The following is a 24,176-nucleotide window of genomic DNA, read 5'->3' as shown; positions in this document are numbered from 1 at the left end:
CCATTTCTAGTAGCATATTTTTAAAAATATATGACATAGCATTTAATTTTATCAGCACTGACATCAGTTTTATACATATATGTATGTTTGCACATATGAATGTGTACACAGGCCAAAAATGAAAAAGTACCAGGATGAGCACTATTGTCCCCTCAAACTTTTTCATGCCAGTGTTCCTAAAGGTGCCGTTAACCTTTTACATACAGGAAAAACTGTTAGAAGTATCATTTAATTACTTTTTGAGATTTGAAGCAAAAGCAGAAATATGAAGAAAAATGCCTATTCTATTAGGATAGTGGGCTTATAGACATTTTGTTCATTATTTTTAAAATAAAATATCTGATGTGGTTATTTGGTCTATCAATAAAGGTAGTTTAAATGCCCTTTTCTACCAATTCCCTGTAGCTAACTTGAACATATAATTAAAAACCAGTAGATTTTGTTTTAGGAACTGTGCAGCATAACTGCAAGTTGCATGTGAATGTAGAAGGGAGGTGATTTGATTATGATTAAGTTTATGATAATTATATACTCTTCCTAAAAATATTTTAAAAATCATGTCTATTTTGTGCAGCTGAATCCCGCCCTTGTTAGAGAATTTTCCTATATAATTTTAACATACGCAATCAATTCTGTGGGAAATACAATGTTAAGTGGTATCTTAGGACCAGCTTAGGAGACAAATGTGGTTGAATGAATTTTCCATTTTCATCACCTATTTCATTAGCTTACCAGAGCCTCTTATGTTGGCAAAACGATACTGCCAGAAGTGATATTAACATATTTTTCTCTGTTTAAAATATGGAGATTATATTTGTCTTTCTTCTAATTTTTTATATTCTACAAAGAAGTATGGGTCTTTTGTGAGGCATATAGTGTGGTAGTAGCACAGATTTCGGAAAATCAGAAAGACTTGAGCTGCTTATTAACTATGTAACTTGATTTCGGTGAGCTTGTTTCCTCATGGGTGAGATAATGCATGCAAAATATTTAGCTGTAAGCAAGGTACATAGTAAACTAAACAACAACAGAAACATTAAGAAGAAAACTAACAGTATTCATCAAAAAACTCAAAGAAAATTGCTTAAACCAAATTCAGTAGTGATCACTGAATGATTACAAATATTTACTGATTTTAACTTCCATATTTCTTTTTTACCTTCCCTCTGACCACTAAAAATAAGATAGAAATGGACTGCTTTCATAACATAGAAAATAACAGATCTATGATTCAAATGCACAGTATTTTGTGTTGTAGGCAGTAAACAAATTTTTATGTGCCCTCATTTAAAAATGAGACAACTAAACGACAACTGTATGAAACTACATGAGACAACTACGTGAAAGTGATGAACTCCAGCCCCCAGGGGTATGGGGTTTGAGTGCGTGCTATCAGCAGAGCTATGACTTAGTCCGGACTCTGAAATGTAAAGTCCTACAGACACAGCAGAGTAATGGCAGCTTGCTGAAAAATAATAATTAACAACACTTACTGTCCCTCTCCCCAAGTAGTCTTCAGATAGGAAGAGTGAGACAGAGAAAACAGGGCTCTAGGCCACTGTCCTACCAAAGTCCCTTCACCATGAATTATCTTGAACTGTCTGAGTGCAAAGATCTGTGTAGTGTGAACTGTTTTAAGTGAATAATGCCAGTTAGGAAGTGGTTACACATTGGCATTTTACAGAATGACACATTTTTTCGGGGGGAGGGCAGGTGGCTACGGATATCTCAAGACCTCTGGTTTTTAAAAGAAATATAAGCACATTTATGTAAAGAACCATCAAGTGAAATTTTCTTAAGGTGTTTTATCAGTTACTAGACAGACCCATTCTATGTAATTCAACTATAAATTGTATATCCAAAGATCCGTTTTGTTTCCTAGTAGTTTTAAAATGTATGCTGTGCTGTTTTAGCCTGCAAGTGTCTGTCTATACTCACTGCTGCAGGGAATATGCTGTAAAAAGGCTAGTAGGTGCCACAATCATTGACTATGATGTAAATGGCACTTCCAGAATTGGGTAAACTTCAGGCTTATCTACATTATACATGTGTTTATTGGTCTCCCTAAATAAATACAAAAATAAAGAATTAATTGAAAATATTGTTTCTTCCAAACTGTGAGTTGAGAGAAAAAAAATTATTAAGGACTCATAGTAATTCCAAAGAGTAGGCAAAAATGCTTCAACTTACAGCTGATAATATCCATATTCCCTTTGCAGCACTTCAGATGCACTAAGTCGATAAAGTCTCGGGGGGAAATTGAGCCCATGGCAAAACTTTGTGTAATAGTATGACATATGAATGTTTCCTGAAACAAATTAAATCATGAAGATTGCAACAATTATTTAACATCTATTCTTTGTACTGTTCCTCAGAGAATTTCATGGCATAATGTTGGCAAAGGCAAAAATAAACGAGTGGGACTACTAAAACTTTAGCTTCTGCACAGCAAAATGAAAAGGCAGCTAACAGAATGGGAGAAAATACTTGGAAATCATATATCTAATAAGGGATTAATAAAGTGCAAAAAATTCAGAAAGGAATCTTGATACTACCTACTCTTCACATTTTTAGATGAAGAAATTGAAACCTAAACATTAAATTACATGTAGAAGTAGAGATACGTACAGAAATAGAACACAGGTTTCGAGATTCCCAGTACAATACGTATCTACTACTCCATACTGGCTGGATAATATATTCTGAAACATGTTGATTTAGCAGCCTGTGGCAGAAAGCCTAAAATTAAAGACCAATACATGTGCTGCTTTGACATCTGGTAAAATTGGGAGGGTCCTGAATGGCCTGACTGCAAGTTCCTCTCCCCACTCCGTTCCCATAGATAAGAATCCTTGGCCAAACCACTGTCCTTATCCGCAGGATTGGACACAGTTCTCACCTATTCCTGGATAGTGGCTTTCAGTCTCCTACTACCCTGCAGAATTATTCCAACAACCAATCAGATCCCCCTGCAGGAATCAGGGGTCACCTAAACCTCTTGATACTACAAAGTCTCCATGCCCAGGCCCTGGTCATTCACTCCGTTCCTGGGTGCAACTCTCATGTCACATGCGTGGCACAGTGTGCCCTTGTGAATTTAGCTAAGCGACTCCATTTTATTTGGCCAAGCAGCGTGTGGGGTGGAAACTGACACTGGCCCTCTCATGCAGGGACATGCCCTCGATAACAGCCGGCAGGGTCACAAACAAATGCAAGTTCCTGATACAACTTCCCCAATAGCTCTTGTGATCAACAGTCTCCCCCACTTCCCAGGATCTTCCCCCTGTGAGTCCTTTAGATAAGAACTCCCGTGGAGCTTACCAAAACCCTGCTCTTTTTGGTTCATATTGATCAACCCCGACTTAGCCAAGACTTAACTCCTAAGCACTCCACCCACAGACCCTAATAAAGGCATGTGCTGCAGGTCCTTCCTCTCTGTCTGCACCCTACCTTGACCTCCCAACGTGGGGCCCTTGAGACATGCTGTATACTTCCTCCAGGACCATCATAAACTTCTCTATTTCAGTTTCTCTTGTGGTCTTTTGTTGAACCTGGCTCACTGATAGCACCCTGTGCTCCACTAACAAATGTTAATTTAACAAAGTCCTAACAGTCCTTTCCTGGGCTGTGATTAATGATTTATAAACTGCTGTTGATCTCATTTGTCTAGTGCTGGTGTTTCGTGTTTGACCACTCCCAAAACCCTACAGCAGGAATCCCTCCCTCACCAATGGGGTGAATGAGTCGATTAAAATGCACCCCTGGAAATGAATGCTACAAACGTTCAAAGGAAGGTAAGATAATTCTTCTCACGATGTAATGTGATTCAGAGATACTGTGGTATACTGGAAAAGGCATCAAATTTGGAATCAGGAGATCGGGTCTAAGTCCTGGTTCTACCATGTACTGGCTGTGGTGACCTTGGGTGAATCACAAAATTTCTCTTAATCTGTTTTCAAGTTTTGTGATGCCAACCCTAGTATTCTTCCCACTATTACAGCTGACTTGCAGCAACAGAAGAAATACGTGAATTGCTAATGAAACTGTATAATTAGTATCACACAGTCATGAATGAAACAGTCCAATGTTTGGATTTTCATTTGTGATGGACCATGTTCAAATCCCAAGAGGGTCATGGACACAGGTTCTTTGTGGGTAGGGACTTCAGGGCCTCTCTACAAGATAACACTGCTTTACCTTCCTGGGCTTTTCTACAACCTCTCCCCATCCCAGATTTTAAAATCAGTTTAATAAAAGGAGGTAAAGTTAACCTACAGAGTTATAAATAAATGATAAGGTGACAGCAGATATATAGGACATTTGTTTGTTTTTATGAGTGAACTGCAGCTTGGAGACTTGAAGAACCAAAGACTTGGTGATCTGGAATTTTACAAATGCAGTTGTTTGTAAAAATCATAAAGGTCTGCATTACTCCAACATTCACATTTACCACTGCTTTCTTATAAAATTATTAGCCAAAGGAGGACTCAATTTTTAAAAGCAGCTTACTAAGGTATAATTTACACACGATGAAGTCTAGCAGTCTTAATAAATGACAGACCTGTGCTGCACCGAAGTTCAGAATTCCTCATCCCGCTTCTTCTGTCTTCTTCCCATTTCTCCCTCTTTTTACCATGTATCAATCTTTCTCACTTCATTCATTTTTCCTGCTCTGGAGCTTTCACTCTACCCTCACCTCATACTGATCTTCTCTTCTCTCCCTTTCTGAGCTGTTTACCTCTTGCATTCCATTTTCTTTTCTCTCACCTCTGTCTTTAACTTTCTACCCCATTACCTACATTTTTCTTTTCTCTCTGTTTTTATTCTCCCTCATCATCTCTGAGATAATGTGTTTGAAAGTGTTTCTATAACCACAACCATCTTTATAATGTTATTTCGTATTTACTCTTTAAAAAGGTTTCATGCCATTTGTTCTTAAGCCCTTACGGTATGTGTCTGCAATGTTCCTGCTATCTAATGTATTATGACTAAGATAAATCTACTGACTTTCCATCAACAAGGCATGCTTAATCTTTTTTTCCCACCTAATGGAGGAGGTAAATCCATGAGTTCAGTCCTCTCATAACCAAAGGCACACATCTACAAGAGAGCTGACCAGACTGAGAACGTGATATGCATTTAAAACAGAATAAAGCTAATTGGAATTGAACTCTTAACTAATGAGGAAGAGAGTTTTAAGCTTTTCATAAAGATTTTGACTCGATTTGACTCTATAAAATACAATGTCCATATATATGTGTGTATAGGTTTAATAAACTCAAATCACCAAGATATAAAACCAAAAGTGTATTAATACAGTAAAAGTCCAATATTAAACAACAAATTACCGAATCAATCTTTTGTACCATGTTGTACACTTTCAATGATTTGTCCCATGTAACTCTGTTTTCAGGTCTGTAGAGGAAATCAGATAGTCTAGATGTTGATTCTGGAATTATTCCTTCAACACGGTATCTATAGTTAACATAATAAAGAAAATTCAGAATTTAGTAAGTTAGGTCTAAGTTGAAAATACAATGCTATCATAGTATAAAGCAGACTAATGTAACAAATGATGTAAAGAAAACTTGAAGGTAATACCTGCAATTTAAGACACTAATATTCAATTGAAAGTAGCCAGGTTAATGTAAATATGCCCTGTAGTAATATAAATCTCAAAATTCATTTTTGTATAAATTTCGTTTATGTTTCTACAGCTGTTTTTTTAAAGGGGCTACTTTCACTTAGAATTTTTCTAAACTGTTTCTAATAAACACTTACTTTCTGTATTTATCACAAACCAACAGTAATTGATGAGAAGTTTATGTGGTTAAGCAGTATCCTGTGGCCTTAATTTTTTTTTAAACTGAAGTATAGTCGGTTTACAATGTTGTGTTAATTTCTTGTGTACAGCATAGTGACTCAGTTATACATACACATATTCCTTTTCATATGCTTTTTCATTATAGACCGTTGCAAGGTATTGAATACAGTTCCCTGTGCTATACAGAAGGACCTTGTTGTTTATGTATAGTAGTTAGCACTGAAAATCTCGTGGCTTTAACTTCCAAGGGTTCTTTGATGCATAGGTTGCTGTCTACACTTGTTTGATCTCTAAGGCACCAAAAAACAATATCCAAAAGGTTATTCCCCTAGTGTGCTGGGGCTTGACCTTACCCACTCCCTGCTCGATCTATTTTTGAAAGTACCATTATTAGAATCATTAATTATTTAGATAACAAAGGTAGGGATTATCTCCCTGATAATTATTAAAATGTATAGGAGAAAGCATACCAGCTTTGTCCTATAGTAAAAAACTGGATTGAAACACAAGACAGATTATTTTAGTCAGGTGAAAAAAAAAAAGAGCAAAAAAGCACTGAAAAGGAATGGATTCCCCTTACCCCCAAAAAATTGAATAAAATTTGGCTTTCTCAATAACATATGATGATCTGATGGCATTAATGTGATATTATAAACAATAAATGAAACTCTTAAAAATAAGGTTAAAAACGTCAGCACAATTTCCCTTAGTGTACTTGTATTTGAAATAACAGGATAAGCAAAAATATCCTTAAAAGTAGCTTACAGAGAAAAAAAAGGACGCAAATGAACTTATCTACAAAACAGCAACAGTCTCACAGACATAGAGAACAAACGGTTACCAGGGGACAAAGAGGGCAGGAAGGAATAAACTGGGAATTTGAAATTTGTACCTCTTGGGGAGGGATGGAAATGTTAGCGATCTTGATTGTGGTGGTGGTCTCACTGGTGTATACAACTGTCAAAATTCATCAAATTGTACATCTGAAATATGTGTAGTTTACTATACAGGAATCATACCACAATAAAGGTGTTTTAAAAAAAAGCAGCTTACAGAAAAAGCTGCATATGTTAGCAAGAGCAACATATTGAGGAAATAAACTGTAAGTGGTTCATTTAATGGAAAGGTGAAGTGTTTAAAAGACCACAAAATACTGTTACCAAGAAAATACCAATCTATTTTTATAGTAATTATTTTTTGAAGTATAAATTTCCTATCTTAGTGAATTATTCACTAGAAGTAATTTTTTTTTCTGATTGTCTTCAGGTTTGAAAATTAGATGGTACATACTGCTCTATTTTATTAATATTAGATTTCAATCGAGTCACTATAATTAATTTCTATTTTCTGATCACAATCAAATAATGTTTTATAGTTAATGAAGCAGCACTGAACTCTAGATACATCAATGCCATTGAATTCAAAGCAACTGTACTCACAGATTTCCATGGAATTTTTTAGAAGCCTTGCTGGAAACAGTTATCTTTTTCTCAAAGGGGAATAAAAATCCACATATAAATTAGCTGTCAGATACAGAAAAAATGAAAACAAAAACAAAAACAAAAAATAAAACAAAAGTAAAAACTTTTTTTTTTTGGTTTTTAAAATAAAAATATTTTTTAAAATGTCTTTACAATGAATTGTTTCTCATTAAAAAACAAACTCTTGAAACATATTTAACTTTTCTTACTGAAGTCTTAATCACTTTCCAGCCTGATGTATCTTGATAGTAACCTAAAATTTCTTGAGTAGTTTGTTGGGCAAATGCTTGATAGTCCATTTACCTGCAAAGTTTTAAAAACAAATGATTGGTAAGAATGTAATCATACCAAAAAAAGGTAAATGCTGTACTACATTTTAATACTATTTCTATAATGCCTGTCACATAGCAATGAATAATAATTTTTGAATGCATACTTAGATGAAACTCCTCCTTTTTATTCATAGTCTTTCAAATGAGAAAATGTGATATAATACAAAGCAGGCTTTGGAGTCAGAGACCTGGGTCAGTTCCTATCTCTGCCCCTGACTGACTGTGAATCATGTTATTTAATATTTTTTTCCCCATTTTCTCAAGTTGTAAAACTGGGATAATATCTAACTCTGTATAACTGATATGAGGATTAAATGAAATAAGGCACTTAAATGTCTTTGCCTGGCACATAATAGTTATTCAATAAATCACTAGTATTTCTAACAGCCAAATCATGCTTCCTTTCTCTTGTAAAGCATCATAATCTGTTGATCATGTGTTACTAAGAATTCATCTTTTTAAAGTGAGAGGCAGGGGCATGAAATGATCTGACCCCTGGCTTCCTCTCCAAAGACAACTCCTACCTGTCTCCTTCTCGCCCACTTAGCTCCAATCACATTTACCTCCTGGCTCTTCCTTAAATACAACCAAGTAACTTCCTACCTCAGGGTTTTTGCACTTGCTATTCTCGCTGCTTGTAACATTCTTCCCCAGTATGTTCACATGACTGACTCCTCTTCATTGTTGTCTTTGCTTAAATGTTACCTCTTCAGAGAGGATCAATTCAATTCAAACACATTTACTGAATCCTTGTTAGGTATGAGGTATTGTGGTAGGTGTGGCAAAACAGTTGAGTAAGAAACTGTTTCTGCTTTGAATGAGCTCAGGAGGCTGGAGTCCCAGTGGTCCTTTGGCCAACATCCAGCTTTCAGTTAGGGAAGCTGGCTGGTACAGAGCTGGATTTAAAACTTGGCTTTGCCACTCACCACCAGCTTTATCATTTTGGGTGAACAGCTTACCCCTCGAATTTCAATTTTCACTTCTATAGGTTGGGGATAGTAAATACCTATCTCATTGTGTCATTATAAGGATTAACTGAGTTAATACACGTAAAAGCGATTGAAAGAGTATCAGGCCCCTTCTCGGTAATCAAAAAATTAGTTTCTTTTCTTAAAATGGACACATTTAAATCTACCTTTAAAACAACTCTCTCAAAAGCTGCCTCAAAAAAACCTCCCTAAAGTTTAATTATCAGCACATGTCTTCCTTAGCTTTTACCTAAAGGCCTTTAGATTGGATCATCAATCTATTTTCTCTTGTTTAGTTCCCCAGCAAGGCACAGCTAGTTAACACCTATATTTGAAAAGTATTAGTAAGTAAACCATTAAAATTCCTCCTTCCTAGTACACTCTTGGTTTCTTTACCTTTCCTAGTAGATCTAGTCCAGAATTTCAATAACTATCGAGAGTCTTCTCCAAATCCTCATGGAGATCTTCATATCTCTCAACCTGTGAAGGAACAAAGTGGAAGTAGAATTATTTTGATCCATGAATTAGTTCTATGTATTTGATAATTTCCTCATTAGTTTCTTATCGTCCTCTAATTACATTTTATGCCGTCATTAGGAAACATCTGCCATATGATTCCTCGACAAAAGAAAAGCAGAAACGTTGAAAATACTGTTTATGAAAAGAACCTTTAAGAAATCATCTTTAAAAAGAACAGACTAAAAGGACACTTAGTTGGAACATGGATTTAAAAAAGTCTAAATTTTTGAGCTCATGCCATTAATAACGCCTGGCTCCCGGTTCCTGACCTGGGCTTCTCCCAGCATACATAACACAGTTCTTTATTTCCTATCAGCAAGACACTTGATTCTGACTGATCAAGAAACTGCAGATTTCTGGAACATACCAGTAGAATTTAAACTTCCTGTAGGGACGTTGTCTTACTCATTTTCAAATCACTAGCATCACTTAACTGCCACCAAAAAATGTAGCTCAACTAAATCTTATAACTTCTGGACTTTCTCATTTGCTAAGAAAAAGGGAAGGTTAAGCTTAGTGGACTAGAGAAGGTGAAGAGAAGAAAAGAGCAAACAGCAAGACTACAGTTACATATTACCTGGTGATGGAACATCGGATGAACTGGAATATATTCAGATGGAGTAATGGTCAAGGATATCTTCACCCACAGGGTCAGTGGAAAATAAACATAAACCAATATTGAGATGGCATCTTTTTCTGATACACCACTTGGTTGAAACCGGATTCTTCGCACCTCATATCCTGTCTCAGCTTTGTAGACAGGTTCACACATGTTGTTAAGCGGGTCTTTACATCTATTTGTATGATCTCCCTCTTTCTGGGCTACCTGACGGGGTCCCTAGTCCGTGCTGGGTCACTGCCATTCCTCCCTGGGAATCAAGGTCCCCAAGGAGTTTGTTAAATCCCATCCCTGACCACACTCCCTCCTCCAATCCCGCGTCTGCTTTCAGTGTGAGGGGCCGGCTGGAAGCCCCGGAGGACCGGGCTCAGAGGCGGGACCGGGAAGGCACTGACGAGGGAGGAGGAAAAAAGTGGTCGAGGTAGCCGCTCCCTCTTTCCCCCCACACAGCCGGCGGAAATGCTTCTTGTCCTGGATGGGGGTGCTCTGAAAGCCGGGAGGGCGCGCGTGCTGGAAGGACGGCTGTGGGGCCGGCTCTCAGCGACCGAAACGACAGCCGCCCGCGCGCTCACGACCCCTTCCCCGGCCCGTCCCCTCACAAAGTCCCGGAAACTTGGCCGAAGGAAGCTCAGCCTGTCCTCTGCGCCGACCGGCCGCGAAGAGCCGTGAACAAAGCGGGGACAGTGAGCAGGGCAGCGACGTGGAGGTAGCCCACGGCCTCCCCACCCCAGAATAACCAGGAGGAGACACTACACTTCCCAGCTCGGAGAGCGCCCTAACAACCGGCCGCGCCTGCGTCCCCTCCGCCCCCGCCCCTCGCCCAGCAGCCCCCTCGCGCCACGCATGCGCACCGCAAGCCAGCGCCATGTTGGGTCAGTTTGAAAGCGAGCGCGGGCGTAGCGCTCGGCTGTGACGGCGGAGGAGGCTGCGAGCGAGTGGGGCCTGAGGCGGAGCGGCGTCCGGGTCGAGGATGCTTTGTCGCGTCTCCCGTCCGGTGACAGGCCAAGGCTTTCGGTGGAGAGCTGTGGACGTGCATTTTTCTCTCTTTTCGGGCCTTCATCGGTGAGTTCGGCCCCAAGAGGGGGTGTATTTTCGAGGGACGCCCCATCCTCTGACAGCCCGAGGGGAGGGCTAAGGGAAGTATGGAGGGAGGGAGGAAGAAGGCATCTCCCTATGGGTCCCCGTGGAAAGGGGGCAACTTTAGGGGGAGGGTCGCGGTACGGGACGAACGGGACCCGATGTGGACCTCAGGGCACTTTCGGCGATAGAAGCGGGCGGGGAGGGAGGGTCTTGGGCGTTAGGAGCCGTCGCCTCGGAAAAACTCTGCTCACCCACGACTGCACCCACTCCTGCTGCCTCATACGTGGTGTGTGAGAAGCCTGAGGCTGTGACCTCCCCCGGGTGCTGGAATCCCCGTGGCAGGTGTTTCCTAGTTCCGGGCCGAGGCTTTGAACCCGAAGATGCTCCGCCGTAGGGGCGCCAGCGATCTTCGCTTTCTAGGGCAATTAATTCTTGTCTTTTTACTGAGGAGCAAACACATGTTAAGTTTCATAACATAAGTCACAGAGCTGTTATTTCTAAGAGTTGTTCTTAATTTCCTGTGAGCTATTCCCGTGGGTTATTTAACGCTGAGCATTCTGTTTTTGCATCAAAGGTAATAGAAATCTCAGGTCACTCGTTTAACATTCTTTTCGTCGGAATAATGGATTTTCTTTTGGAGATACAAACGGAAGTGTTTACGGAAGAAATGGTAAGATACGTGGAGTTTGCTTCCAAATAATTCTGTGGCGGAAGTGGGGAGAAGTACATGGCTCAGATGTTTGGATATGTTGGTAATTGAAGCCGGATGATGAGTGCACAGTTTATTCAACTATTCTTTCTACTTTTGTGTATCTTAGGGAACTTTAAACAATGAAAATTCAATTGTGAATTTTCTTTTTGCCTCCTGTGAATTAAACTAAATGTTACTGCCCATTTACTGAGAACTGTAATTCAGCAGCTTTCCCTTTTAGGGTGTTGTTTTTGTTTTTAAGATTTTGTAAAATAAAAAAATAAAATCGGTAACCCATACTGTGTTTGAATAAGGGAGGAAACGTTTGGTCAAGTTCGTTATCCAAACAATATTTACTTGAGAAAATTTAAAGTCATTAGCGAGAGGGGTGAGGAGGGGCGAAGCTGACTTAGTCCGGCCCTGCTTTAGAGATACACCAGTAGTATCACGGCAGTCAGGGAAATCAGGCTAAATAACCATTATCCTATGGTCTGCTGCTGCTTCCACTGACTGCTGTCAGCTCTGACTTTTACTTTACTGTCTTTTCTTCTTCAACGGAAAACGTTCTCAATATTTTTAAAGTCAAATTTGACAGTTGTTAAGATTACATTAAAAATTCTTATAACTTAAACATCATAGCCCAAATTAAACATACTAATTTACCTCACAACATGTATTGAGTCCTAGACACTAATCTTTGATTTTTACTTCAGAAATCATTGATTTAATTTTAAAAGAACGTCGTATTACTTACTGAAGTAGTGCCTGTTTATTCTGTTATTTCTTAGGTTTTCCAATACAGATCCTATTGTTGCTATATTAAGGTAGACAGGAATTCTCTCAATTGTAATGGAAAAACAGATGAATACATTAAGGCAATTTCCACATTTTTAGATGGGGTGAATTAGCTTTACTTAAGAATTGAAAATAGTGAGGAGAGTACAAAAAATGTATGTCAGAAAATGATTATTAGCAGTGTTATTTTAGTAGCTTATTTTATTGTAAGACTTGTAGTTTATTTCTCTATAGATAAATATTGCAAATTTGTTTTCTCAAATCTTTTAGGGGAGGAAGTTGGCCGAAGTTACATATTGGCATTTAAAACGTTGAGTGTATATTCTCCATTTTTCCTTTATGTTTCCATTACATCATTTGATGCTTTTAAAAATTTATCCACTACCTGCTATGTACAGTGCGTGGTAGTAGGCTTATGAATTGAAAAATATTCTGTATAGGGGAGTGTTAGGTATTGTGATGTCATAGACCACATCAGCATAAGACTGTACACCAGTGGTTTTTAGGACTTAAAAAAAAGTGAGTACTCTTCCTTTGGTACTTTCTATACATAGTCTAAGATAATTTTTGTATACACAATTCTCGGTACCTAGTAGATGCTCAATAAATGTTTTCTAAATCAATGATGAAGGAATTCAGAATAATTAAAATAGGATATCTATTATGTGCTTTACCTAAAAATAATTTATAATGAATTTTATTCTCTAAAGAAGGTTATAAAAGTTTACATGTTTAATAATTTCTCTGTGTATGACAAGGCAATTACTCCTTTTAACTGGAACCTTTTGCTCTTGTATTTCAGTTGTTTTTAAGAGAAGTGAATAGAAATAACCCATTCTGAGGAAGCCATGGCAAAATCAAGTACAAAACACAGAGTTTGTTCTCGGGAATCTTCAGTATCTTCTCTGTTAGCAAGCTGCAGCCTGAGTGGTAGTAATTCCTCTAACTCTGATGGCTCTTTTCAGTATAAGGATAAACTGTACAGTTCTGCATCTCAGGCTCTCCAGGCCTATATTGATGATTTTGACCTAAGCCAAATGTATCCTGGTGCAAGCACTGGAAAGATTAACATTGATAAATATTCTGCTAATATGCCAGAATTCTCCAACTATATTTATAAACCAAACCATGGTATGCTTTTATTCTTTATATTCTTTTTGCCTACCGATTTAAAGCATATTGAGAGTTGTGTGGCAACCCTGTTCTTTTGTGGTTAAAAATGACTTTTATAATATTGAGATCTGGATATATTTCTTAAATGATTGTACAATTTTCTAGTTCTCAAGAATTTTTCAGCTAAGATCCTCTTTTCTAGTTTTATTAGGTAGAATTTTTACAGTTTGGCTGCACATATACATTATATTGCATGTAAATACACATATACAATATATTGCACTTTTTTTAATTTACATATGTGTATTGATCATTGTTTCTAAGAACAGATTAGAGCTTTAGCTTTTTAAACTTACATAGTTATCAAAGGAATATAGCCAACCACAAAATAAGAATCAGCAGAATGCGATAATCCAGTCATAAAGGACAGTCAGATTGTGCTTACACATATTCAAGAAATCAGTCATGTGAGTTAAGTAGTTCATTTGTGTCCTTACTTTTTAAATTTTATTTAAGAGCCTCTTTTGACCTTGGAGGATAGAAAGCTGATGAATGTAACTAATACTAGCAGGTGGCATATCCTAAACCATTAAGCCATTCTATTATAGTGTAACGGAAAGACACTAACGGTTCTAACTTTGATTAATTAGTTTAACGACTTTAAACAAATCTCAGTCTTTCAGAATGTATTTTTGATCAATTCCAGTTGATGGGTTAGGGCTGTATCAGTCTTCCTAATCTGTTTTCTGTGGGACAGTGATATTTGTAAGATGTTAAAAGTTTTTCCATGATAAGGTTTCCATGAAGACAAGTTTCAAAAATGCATCTGTTAATAACCCAGTTAACACTTTACTGAGTGCTTACAGAATGGCCTCTAGTGTGGAATGAGTTTACATTCTGTTCTTAGAAGGATGTGGGCAATATATTCCACAAGAGGAGAATTTGAACAGCTGTTCTCTGTGTGCTAATGTTATTGCAAGGTTAGTAGGCAAGAAAGCAAATTATTTTTCCATCTAGTTTAATGACATGTTTTTTTCTTATGTTGCAGCCAGTGTTAAGTGACTAATATTAATGTGAATGTTAGTGCATCTGGTATATCTAGATGAAAAAAGTTGAAGAAAAGATGAAAAATGTTAAAGAACATACGAAAATTTAGGAGAAATTTCACTTTTTGAGAGGAAAGTGTAAGGAATTAGTTAAATTGAAGAGGTTTGAAGGGCACATCCTGTTTCATCAACCTATACCTTTTATACGTTTATTCAAAGCTCTAGTGAAGATAAAGGGAAAGCAGCAAACATCATTTTTAAATTCTTAATTCATTTACTGTTGAATTTATGAAGTATTTTTGTATGTGATATAGGGAGATAAACAGAACTATGCTTTGTTTTTCAGCTTTTGAAAATCTTGATGACAAAAAAAACTCCTTGTCCTTACCCTATAGAGAACAGACTATTAATGACATGGACTCCATTAGCCTAACAACTGATGAACTATTAAAACTCCCAGCAGATGGATCATTTTCTTTCACTTACGTTGAATCACATCACCGAAGTAGCAAGAAAAACAAGAAACGCATTGGAAGACTGAGTTCATCGGACACTGAAAAGAATCAAAATTTTCAAGAATCCTCTGCTCTCATGGGCAAGGATAACATAGTTACTCCAGTTGTATACACAAATACAAATGGAAAGCAATGTGGTAGGCTAAGAAACCCAAAACTTGTGAATAAGGCTCATAAATGCATTTCTGTACCATCTTTATCTTTTTCCAAGAAATCATCTTTTAGGGACAGTTCAGAGCACAGTCTTGAAAAGAATTACCCAAGGTGGCTCACAAGCCAGAAATCTGACCTTGATGTTTCCGGGATAACTAGTATACCTGATTTCAACTACCCAGTCTGGCTCTACAATCAAGACTTGCTACCTGATACAAATGGTCAAAGGATTTATAAAATACTTAAAGAAGATCAGTGTCCCCCTAGACATAGTTACCAGGCACAGAGAACTTCTCGGCTAATGAATAAATTAGATGGTTTTGAATATTCTTTTGAACCCTCAAACATTTCAAATTCCTTGAGTGATGATAAAGGATTAGTTAATGAATATAAATGTGATTCAAAACATAGCCAATGCCAGTGTGAGAATCCACTTCTCCCAGGATCCAAAAAGCCATTCAGTGGTAATTGTTTTGTTTTCTGTTTTGTTCTTAAGAACCAAAAGAAACTGCTGTAAATTTGACCTGACATCTCGGAGCTTTTATGTTATATTCTCGATGTAATGATCAAGTGATGTATCTGTTTTGAACTCTTATAGTCTCTTATGTAGCATTTTGTGACTAGAAAGTGTTTTTTTTTCCTTTGTGTCACAACAGATGTCACATGTAAACAAAACTTTCTGTGTTAGATATGTGTATATTGCAGATTATCTGAATTCTTGTTGCCTTTGTGAGATTTTGCCGTGCTTTGCATTTCTTTCTTTTCTTAAAGAATTAATGTTATCTTTTAAATTAGGTGACAGAATTGAATTGCTTATCCTGAAGGCCAAGAGAAATCTAGAGGATTGTACTGAAGAATTACCGAAGTCTATGAAAAAGGATGACAGTCCTTGTTCATTAGATAAACTTGAAGCAGAAAGATCATGGGAAAATATTCCTGTTACTTTGTAAGTAAGTTACAATGGAAAAACTGTTTAGTTTTCCAAATGAAGAATGTCATGTGAACATCTGATTTATCTTTTAAATAACTTAATGATAATTAACAATGATAATAACATGGTAATTCTATAGAACATAGCTTTCAGTGTTGCTTGCTTTCAATTGCATTTTTCACTTGTTACCGCAAGATGATGTAATGTTTAACTTTAGGTTCTTTATATAACTTCTGTCTTTGTTACATGGTTCTTTTGTTGCACTATAAAATATTGATATATGTTTACTATGAAGAATTAGAACCAAAAGCAACTATTTTGCAGATTGAGAAGGCTATGGAATTCTTGTTACTTTCTTCTTTTACTCCCTCTATATTCTCTACACATTAGAGGTATTCATTTTTTTTATTTACGTTTTTATTTTCCATAAGTCTATTATTTTCCATAAATGATGGTACCTTTTCTTGTATAGTAAATATTTGTAGTTCCTAAGATTGTTTTTGTTTGTGTGCCTGTCTTTTCTATGACATAGTTTCTCCGAATAATTTAAAAAGCATTTACCTACTCATGTATGTGCTTGTAGAGTAAGAATCGGGAGTTTAGGTAGGAAAGCTTTTTTCCTTAGTGATATTATTACCTCTGTATTCATCAGAAATGCATCCTTGGTAACCCTACATCCTGTCTTAGGTTCTGATAATTTATTATCTTCCATTGTCTAAACTTTCATTCTGTTATAGACAGAGCCTATTAATTCCAGGATCTGTTTTTTAATTACTTCTCAGTTAAACATCTTATTTTTTTGTATGTAGACATTGACTTTAATTCTAATTTGGAATCTTTGCTCTGTCACTTCCTTGCTGATACTTTGTACAAATTAATTCTACTTTGGATAAGTTCTTGTACTTAGGGGTTGTGAGGATTCAATTGATTAGAAAATACATATAAGGTACTTAGGACAGTTTCTGACTTATGATGCTCTCTGGTAACTTATAATGGTGATGATGATCATCCAGAATATTTTTTGTTTGTTTTGGCTTCATTTCTCAATTGTTGGTTCAATAAGATCTTAAAAAAAAAAAAAGAAAAAGAAAAACTCAAATTAATAATTAGCTCACTTAATTCTTAAACTTCTCTTATCCTTCATATTTACTAATTTCTTATTTTCTTACCAGTTGGTCTCTGTATTTGTAAAGTCCCATAGCTACAATACTTTGCTTTTAAATCGAACCAAAATAATATCAGAGATGCTTAAATTAAGAGTAAAATTTTTTTAATATACTTAATGTATCTTAAAACTGGATACTGTAATTTCTGACCTGTATAATTATTATTATCAATGGTTTGACCTAGTACCTTGTATATAGTAGGTGATTTTTGGAAGATTGAATTCATGTTATGATGAGTATGTTTTATATAAATTTAATGATGGTATGAAAAAAAGAAATAGACCTGACTTCAGTGTGATATTGACAAATTATTATCATTCTGTCATCAAAAACAAAATTAACTAGGAAGTACTCAAGATTGTGTGCTAAAAGATAAAATAACCACAACTGAGTAATTGGGTTTTTTTTTGGTTTAACTTCTTTTTTTGTTGTTTTGTTTTTTTCTATGAGGGGAGATAATTAGATTTCTTTATTTATTCATTTTAATGGAGGTTGAACCCAGGACCTCAGGCATGCAAATCACACGCTCTACTAGCACTGAGCTATACCTATCCCTTCTTTAACCTTTTGTAATGGAATATTTCAAACAAATACAAAAGTAGAAGAATAGTATAATAAATACCTCTGTATCCAGCACCCATCTTCTTTAATCATATAAATGCTTTTTGGATGATGTACAAGTTCCTTTGGTAAAGAATGGGAGGAAAGACTACTTGAGAATCAGAAAAAGTTCATAGTAAATTACAAGTCAAATGAGTCAGTAATGAAGTGCTGCTAAGTATTGAGAAAAAAATTAGCATTATGCCATTTAAATGTAAGAGGGTTCTTAGATATCTGAGTACTTGAGTTAGAAACACATCTTACATTGTTGTGTAAATAAGACAGAATGAGTTTTTTCTCAGTGACTGATAGAATTTGGTTTTGGAAAACTTTTACTTTTCCTGGGGATGTCCTTGCCTTCCCCTTGAACATCAGGAAATTGTTATTTATTGAGCTTCTATTAAACATACCAGGCACCTAGAGTTAATTTATGCAATACTTCTGTGAGATAAGTGGGGCTACAAATGTAGAAGCTGAAGTTAAGATGAGCTATGTGAAGTCATATGGCAAGTGGGACTGGGATTTGAACTCAAGAATTTTTATTTCAAATTTCATTTGATTCTTCTCTCACTTTAATCTGTCCTCTATGTGAGTGCCAGTTCTGGAGAAGTCTGTTGCTTTGATGTTGAAGAGCATATAATTGGCATCAGTAGAAATGCTTATATATGTGTGGGGGTTTTGGGTATTATCATTAAGTAACTAACAATGTTTAATTGGTAAAATGTACTGCTTATTTCAAACAAGTGAGCTTTTGGAGGATGTTTATATTTGAAGGCTTATTTGTTTAGTTGAAGACTAATGTCTTAGTTTCTTTATCTTTTTTCTTAAAGCTTTAAAGAAGAAGCAAGGAGATGTGGGGGGGGGAGGTTGGATTCTGTTAGCAGTTTAGGGAGAAGATGAAGAAATTACCAAGCAGTATCAATATGAATTGTGTCTGTAATGTTTATTTCATGTTGACCACTTTTATTTAAGTGATAACCATCAGTTATATACTGTCTAATTTTTATAAATTGGGAACTTAGTTGCTGTCCTGTATCCTTAAATCCTATTTAGCAAATCTCCTGTTCCTGTTAACGCTGATGATAATCCTCAACAAACTTCAAGGGCAAAATATCCTAAAGAATTCCTTGAAGACTTTTTAAACAATGATAATCAGGTGGGTGAAGTTAAATCATTTTAACTTATTAGAAGAAGATTTATTACTAATATATAGACATTTCTAAGTTATTTAGGTACTGTAAAACAAAAAAATGACCCAGATCCCTTCTTCCCCAGCACAAATCCATAAAACCATCACTCCTAGAATTATTGATAATTTTATTTCAGTATTCTAAAGTAGCAGGACTTGGAATTGAACTCTACAGGGAGCGTAAATTGTCATTACAATTTTTTTTTTTCTTTTCTGGAAAACACATGACAGATCCTTATGGGGTAAATTATATTTTCCCATAGAGAGGTTGCTTATTATGAGTTGTGTTCCTAAGATGCAATTATACATGTTTATAATTTAAAATAGAATTATTATCCAGTTTTACAAAATGAGCATATGTGCATCTTGCAAGTAGCCCTAAAATAAAGTGTAAATGTGTATATATGCACATAAGGAAGGATATATAATATGATTTAGAAATATAAGCCATGACTGTTAAATATTGAAATATACTTTTGGGATCTTAACATCTGGAATATTTGAGAGATTGAACACTCAAAACAAAAATTCCCTGAAAGTTTTAATAAAACATATCTTTTCCTTAAGTGAAATTTACTGGAGAAAGTAGAGGCTGTTAAAATATGTCCGACCATAGAGCTCTATATAAGATACTATAGCAATGCTGTGTAAGTGAAGCTTAACTATCAAATATTTTTGTACCAAGTACTTACTTTTCTAGGAACTATATTCCTAATACTGAATAAGAGAGAAGAATCTTTGCCATTTGGATTTTTTTTTCCAAGTTAGAAAGATAAGCTAAGCAAAAATATAATATGTACTATATAAGGGAGTTCTATGAATATAGTGAAGAAAAATTAATTGGGATAGAGAAATGAAGGTACATTTTAGCTAGAGTAGTTAAGAATGGTCTCTCTAGTGAGGTGATACTTGAGCCAAAACCTAAAATGAATGAATAATCCATGTACCATGGGGAAATAACTACAAGTAGAGGAAATAGTAAGTGCAGAAACCCCAAGGCAGAAATGTGTTTGACATGTTCAAGGAATATCAAAGTCCAGTCATTGTAGCTTAGTCAGAGTGAGCAAGGAAGAGTAGTTAAGAGATAAGACAGAGAGGTAACGAGGATCAGGTCATGTAGCTATGTAAGCAATGCAATGAAGATTTTTCATTTTATTTAAGTGAGATGAAAAGTCACTGGAAGACTTTGGAGGAATGAAATGATCAGATTTACATTTGAAATATAAAATGGCAGCTGTTTGGAACATAGGCTTGAAAAGAGCTGGAGAAGGAGCAGCGGACCCAGTTAGGAGGCTTTTGCAATCTTTGAGGATAGGGATTATAAATATGAAGGCTTGGGCTAGGGTGAGTGCATTGGAGGTGGTCAGAAGTAGTTAACTGTTGGGATGTATTTTGAAGGTAGACCTGGTAGGATGGAGATAGAATGGATTTGAAGGATAATTCCAAGATGTTTGAGCCAAGCAACAAAAGGACTGAGTGGTGCTGTTTACGTAGGCAAGGAGCACTGGTAGAGGAACAGATCTGCAGAAGTTTTTGTAAAGTTTGAGATGGATGACTGTTTAACACTAACTGATCCCTTTCCTTCTGTCCATACAGAAACCCCTCACCACCACGGTGTATTTTACTTTTAAATAATTTTAGATGTACAGAAAATTGCAAAAATAATACAGATAGTTCCTGTTACCTTTCCCCCAGCTTCCCTGATGCTGACATCTCATATATCATAGTATAATGATCACATAGACAATACTGTTTCCTAAACTACAGACCTCATTCTGATTTCACTAGTTTTTCTACCAATGTCCTGTTCCAGGATCCAGTGTGGAATCCAACACTGCATTTAGTTGTCATGTCTCCTTAATCTCCTTTAGTCTGTGGCAGTTCCTCAGTCTTTCCTTGTCCTGCATTGACCTTGACACTTTCGAGGAGTTACTGGTCAGTTGGTTTTTTTTTTTTATGATCCTTAATTGGGTTTATCTGAAGTTTTCTCATGATGATTAGAAAGAGGTTATGAATTTTTGGCAAGAATGCAACAGAAATCATGCTGTGCCTTCCTCAGTGCATTGTATCGGAAGATTCATGATATATTGATATTATTGAGAGTACTGATTTGTGTCTTAGGTGGGGCTGTTGTAATAAATATGCCATATGCCACCAAATGGCTTAAACAGCATACATTTATTTCTCACAGTTGTGGAGTCTAAGAAGTCCAGATGGTGAGATCTTGCTTCTAGTTTGCAAATGGCCATCTTCTCGTATCCTCACGTAGCAGAGAGCAAAGAGAAAGCAAGCCTTGGGTGTCTCTCCTTATAAGGGTGCTAATCTCATTCATGAGAACTCCACCTTCATGACCGAATTATCTCACAAAGCCTCTCCTCCAAATACCATCACATTGGGATTAGGCTTCAACATTTGAATTTTAGGAGAACACAAACATTCAGCCCATTAGCAATATATTAATACAATACTGTATAAAATATAAAATTATAATAGCATTAATACTTGTGATGTTAGTCTTGAACGTTTGGTGCCTACTGGCTTTTTCTTTGGTAAAATTATGATTTGCACTTACAATTAATAAATATTTTATGGGAAATACTTTGAGACTAAGCAGTCTCAAAACTTTCATCCACTAATTTTTGTATCTATTGGTGGATTTTGTCTTCTACATTAATTTAAATTCTTGTATAATGAATAATTCCTTCTACCTCATTTATTTTTTATAATATAAATTATATTTATATCAAAAGAGACTCATGGATATTTTATTCTAGGTTTATAATCAAATATTGTTACTCATTTTGTTTAAATTATTCCAGTTTAGGTCATAAAGAGTTCCTTCAGGTTGACTTCTGTGTCCTCTTGACGGGCCCCTGTCCATTTCTGAGCACCTCTCTGAGGAACCATGCTTCTTTTTATTGGAAAATAGTGTATAGAAACTAAGATCTAGACACTCGGTGTGCTTATGGCTACTGAGTTTTATTTATTTACTTATTACTTATTTACTTACATTTTTTGTTTATTTTATAATTTTTATAATATAATATAAATAAGCTATAATTTATTTATAATATTTCTAGACTTTCTCAGCAGGCAGACTTCGGAAGCATAAATGTTTACTAACCCACACGTGCACACATACATATTTCTATGTATATATATGTATATTTTATATGTAGGTATAAAATCATGAGTTCATGCTCATACTTCTGATTCCAGTCATACCACAGGATTTGTTGTATCCATCTTTCAAAATTTCCTTCCTTTCCTAGATTGAATAATACAACATTGTATGTATCATGTTTTGTTTATCCAATTATCTGTTGATGGACACTTAGGTTTCTTCTACCTTTTTGCTATTATGAATAATGCTGCTACGAACATAGGTGTACAGATACCTGCTTAAATCTCTGCTTTTGCTTCTTTTGGGTGTGTAACCAGGAGGGAAGTTGTAGGGTCATATGGTAATTCTAGTTATTTGAGGAGTTGCCATACTGTTTTCCACAGTGGCTGCACCATTTTACATTCACACACCTTATTTCTTATTTCTTATACCCGACTCTTGAGTGTCTTTAAAATCTTTTTAGCCATTATGCTTAACTTTGTATATGTTATACTGTCTATGCTGAATATGTTAAATTATAGACATCTTAAGGGGCCTATTTGCCACCTTGTGGATAGTTATCAGGACACAGCAATTCATTTGAAAGATGTAAAAATAAAGATAAGATTTTTAAAAAGAAGTTTAAAAATATCCTGTACAGATTCTCTTAACTGACCACCTTTAATGGTTAAGTGCTGTTGCCTTCTTTGGATGCAGGTAAGATCAATGATAATTGAGGTATGAATGTTTTTTAGATAGCAAGGAATGTCCATAAAGAGGTGAAAAACTGGTATTCTTTGTGTGAAAACATTTAAAACTGTGCAGAAAATACTATATTTGAAATTCTAGTCCTTGCCCAGCTGATAACCGATTTCATTACACACTTGGAAGGAGCATTGTTGGCTTACCTGCTCTTTGAGGACCTTTCAGTTCTAAAAATCTATGCTTTTAAATATACTAAATGAATTAATTGCAAATGTAAACATGTACTGTCAATTTTTAAAAATTGTGCTCACTTTAAAAAAAATTTTTAGTGGGTGGGTAATTAGGTTTATTTATTTAATGGCGGTACTGAGGATTGAACCCAGTACTTCATGCATGCTAAGCACGTACTCTGCCACTGAGCTGTACTCTCCCCACCATATACTATTAATTTTAAAAGAGCAAGGACTAGAAAGGATATGCCAAATTGTTAATAATGACTGTCTTTAAGTGAATCCATCTAGGAACTGGGTAAGGGGAGGTTGATGAGTTAAAATTTTGATTTTTTTAAAGCACTTTATTGACATGTATTGTTTGGATTTTTGCATTAATTTTCTACTGTGGGATAATAATACAAAATATAACTTTTCCACTTCTGAATTTGGATGGTTTATCACTCATTTATTTTAACTTTAGAGCTGTACCCTTTCTGGAGGGAAACATCACGGTCCTGTTGAAGCTCTGAAACAAATGTTATTTAATCTTCAAGCAGTGCAAGAAAGTTTTAATCAGAATAAAACCGCAGAACCAAAAGGAGAAGTTAAACAAGTAAGCATAAACTTAATTTATGAATTGAAATCTGCAAATGTAAATTGAGATCTGTGAAAGATAAGATTTCTTTCTCGATCTTTTTTAGTGTAATCTCTAGTTTTATGTTAATAAGCATGGTAATATAACACATGTTGTAGAGTTATACTGTTATTCTCTTTTTGGGAAAGTAATTTATTCAAATTTAATAGTATTAGATTTCTTCAGTTGTGTACCCTTGAATGGATTGTTCTGTTAAATTTATGGTTATAAATACAACATCTTTATTTATTTATTTTTTATGTATTTTTATTGAAGTACAGTCAGTTGCAATGTGTCAATTTCTGGTGTACAGCACAATGTCCCACTCATGCATATACATACATGTATTCGTTTTGTATTTTTTTCATTAAAGTTATTATAAGATATTGAATATAGTTCCCTGTGCTATATGGAAGAAACTTTTTTTTTAAAATCTATTTTTACACATAGTGGCTGACGTTTGTAAATCTGAGACTCCCAAATTTATCCCTTCCCACCCC

General features: G+C 35.7%; 2 protein-coding genes across 9 annotated transcripts in view; one reads left to right on the top strand and one right to left on the bottom strand.

The window, feature by feature from the left end:
• STARD6 (StAR related lipid transfer domain containing 6) overlaps positions 1 to 10,613 on the bottom strand; it is a 15,134-nt gene extending 4,521 nt beyond the window's left edge. Inside the window, exons 1-7 of one of the 6 annotated variants that reach the window (XM_072952197.1) lie at positions 10,595 to 10,613; positions 9,702 to 9,761; positions 9,002 to 9,085; positions 7,515 to 7,608; positions 7,264 to 7,313; positions 5,349 to 5,475; positions 2,191 to 2,308 (exon numbers count right to left, since the gene is read on the bottom strand). In XM_072952197.1, coding sequence (XP_072808298.1) covers positions 2,191 to 2,308; positions 5,349 to 5,475; positions 7,264 to 7,313; positions 7,515 to 7,604 — 385 coding nt within the window. In that variant the 5' untranslated portion in view covers positions 7,605 to 7,608; positions 9,002 to 9,085; positions 9,702 to 9,761; positions 10,595 to 10,613. Of the gene's footprint in view, positions 1 to 2,190; positions 2,309 to 5,348; positions 5,476 to 7,263; positions 7,314 to 7,514; positions 7,609 to 8,240; positions 8,338 to 9,001; positions 9,086 to 9,701; positions 10,537 to 10,594 lie in introns of those variants that run through there. The other 5 variants (XM_072952198.1, XM_006205809.4, XM_015240488.3 and 2 more) reach the window with 5 other exon arrangements.
• Positions 10,593 to 24,176, top strand: part of C30H18orf54 (chromosome 30 C18orf54 homolog) — a 26,227-nt gene continuing 12,643 nt past the window's right edge. For all 3 annotated transcript variants that reach the window (XM_072952192.1, XM_015240485.3, XM_072952193.1), the window contains exons 1-7: positions 10,593 to 10,805; positions 11,398 to 11,493; positions 13,112 to 13,440; positions 14,815 to 15,600; positions 15,932 to 16,082; positions 18,887 to 18,989; positions 23,524 to 23,655. In XM_072952192.1, coding sequence (XP_072808293.1) covers positions 13,158 to 13,440; positions 14,815 to 15,600; positions 15,932 to 16,082; positions 18,887 to 18,989; positions 23,524 to 23,655 — 1,455 coding nt within the window. In that variant the 5' untranslated portion in view covers positions 10,593 to 10,805; positions 11,398 to 11,493; positions 13,112 to 13,157. The remainder of the gene's footprint in view (positions 10,806 to 11,397; positions 11,494 to 13,111; positions 13,441 to 14,814; positions 15,601 to 15,931; positions 16,083 to 18,886; positions 18,990 to 23,523; positions 23,656 to 24,176) is intronic.

This window comes from Vicugna pacos, chromosome 30 (assembly GCF_048564905.1).
Source record: "Vicugna pacos chromosome 30, VicPac4, whole genome shotgun sequence".
Classification (NCBI taxonomy): domain Eukaryota; kingdom Metazoa; phylum Chordata; class Mammalia; order Artiodactyla; family Camelidae; genus Vicugna; species Vicugna pacos.
This window is presented reverse-complemented; position numbering and strand designations above follow the sequence as displayed.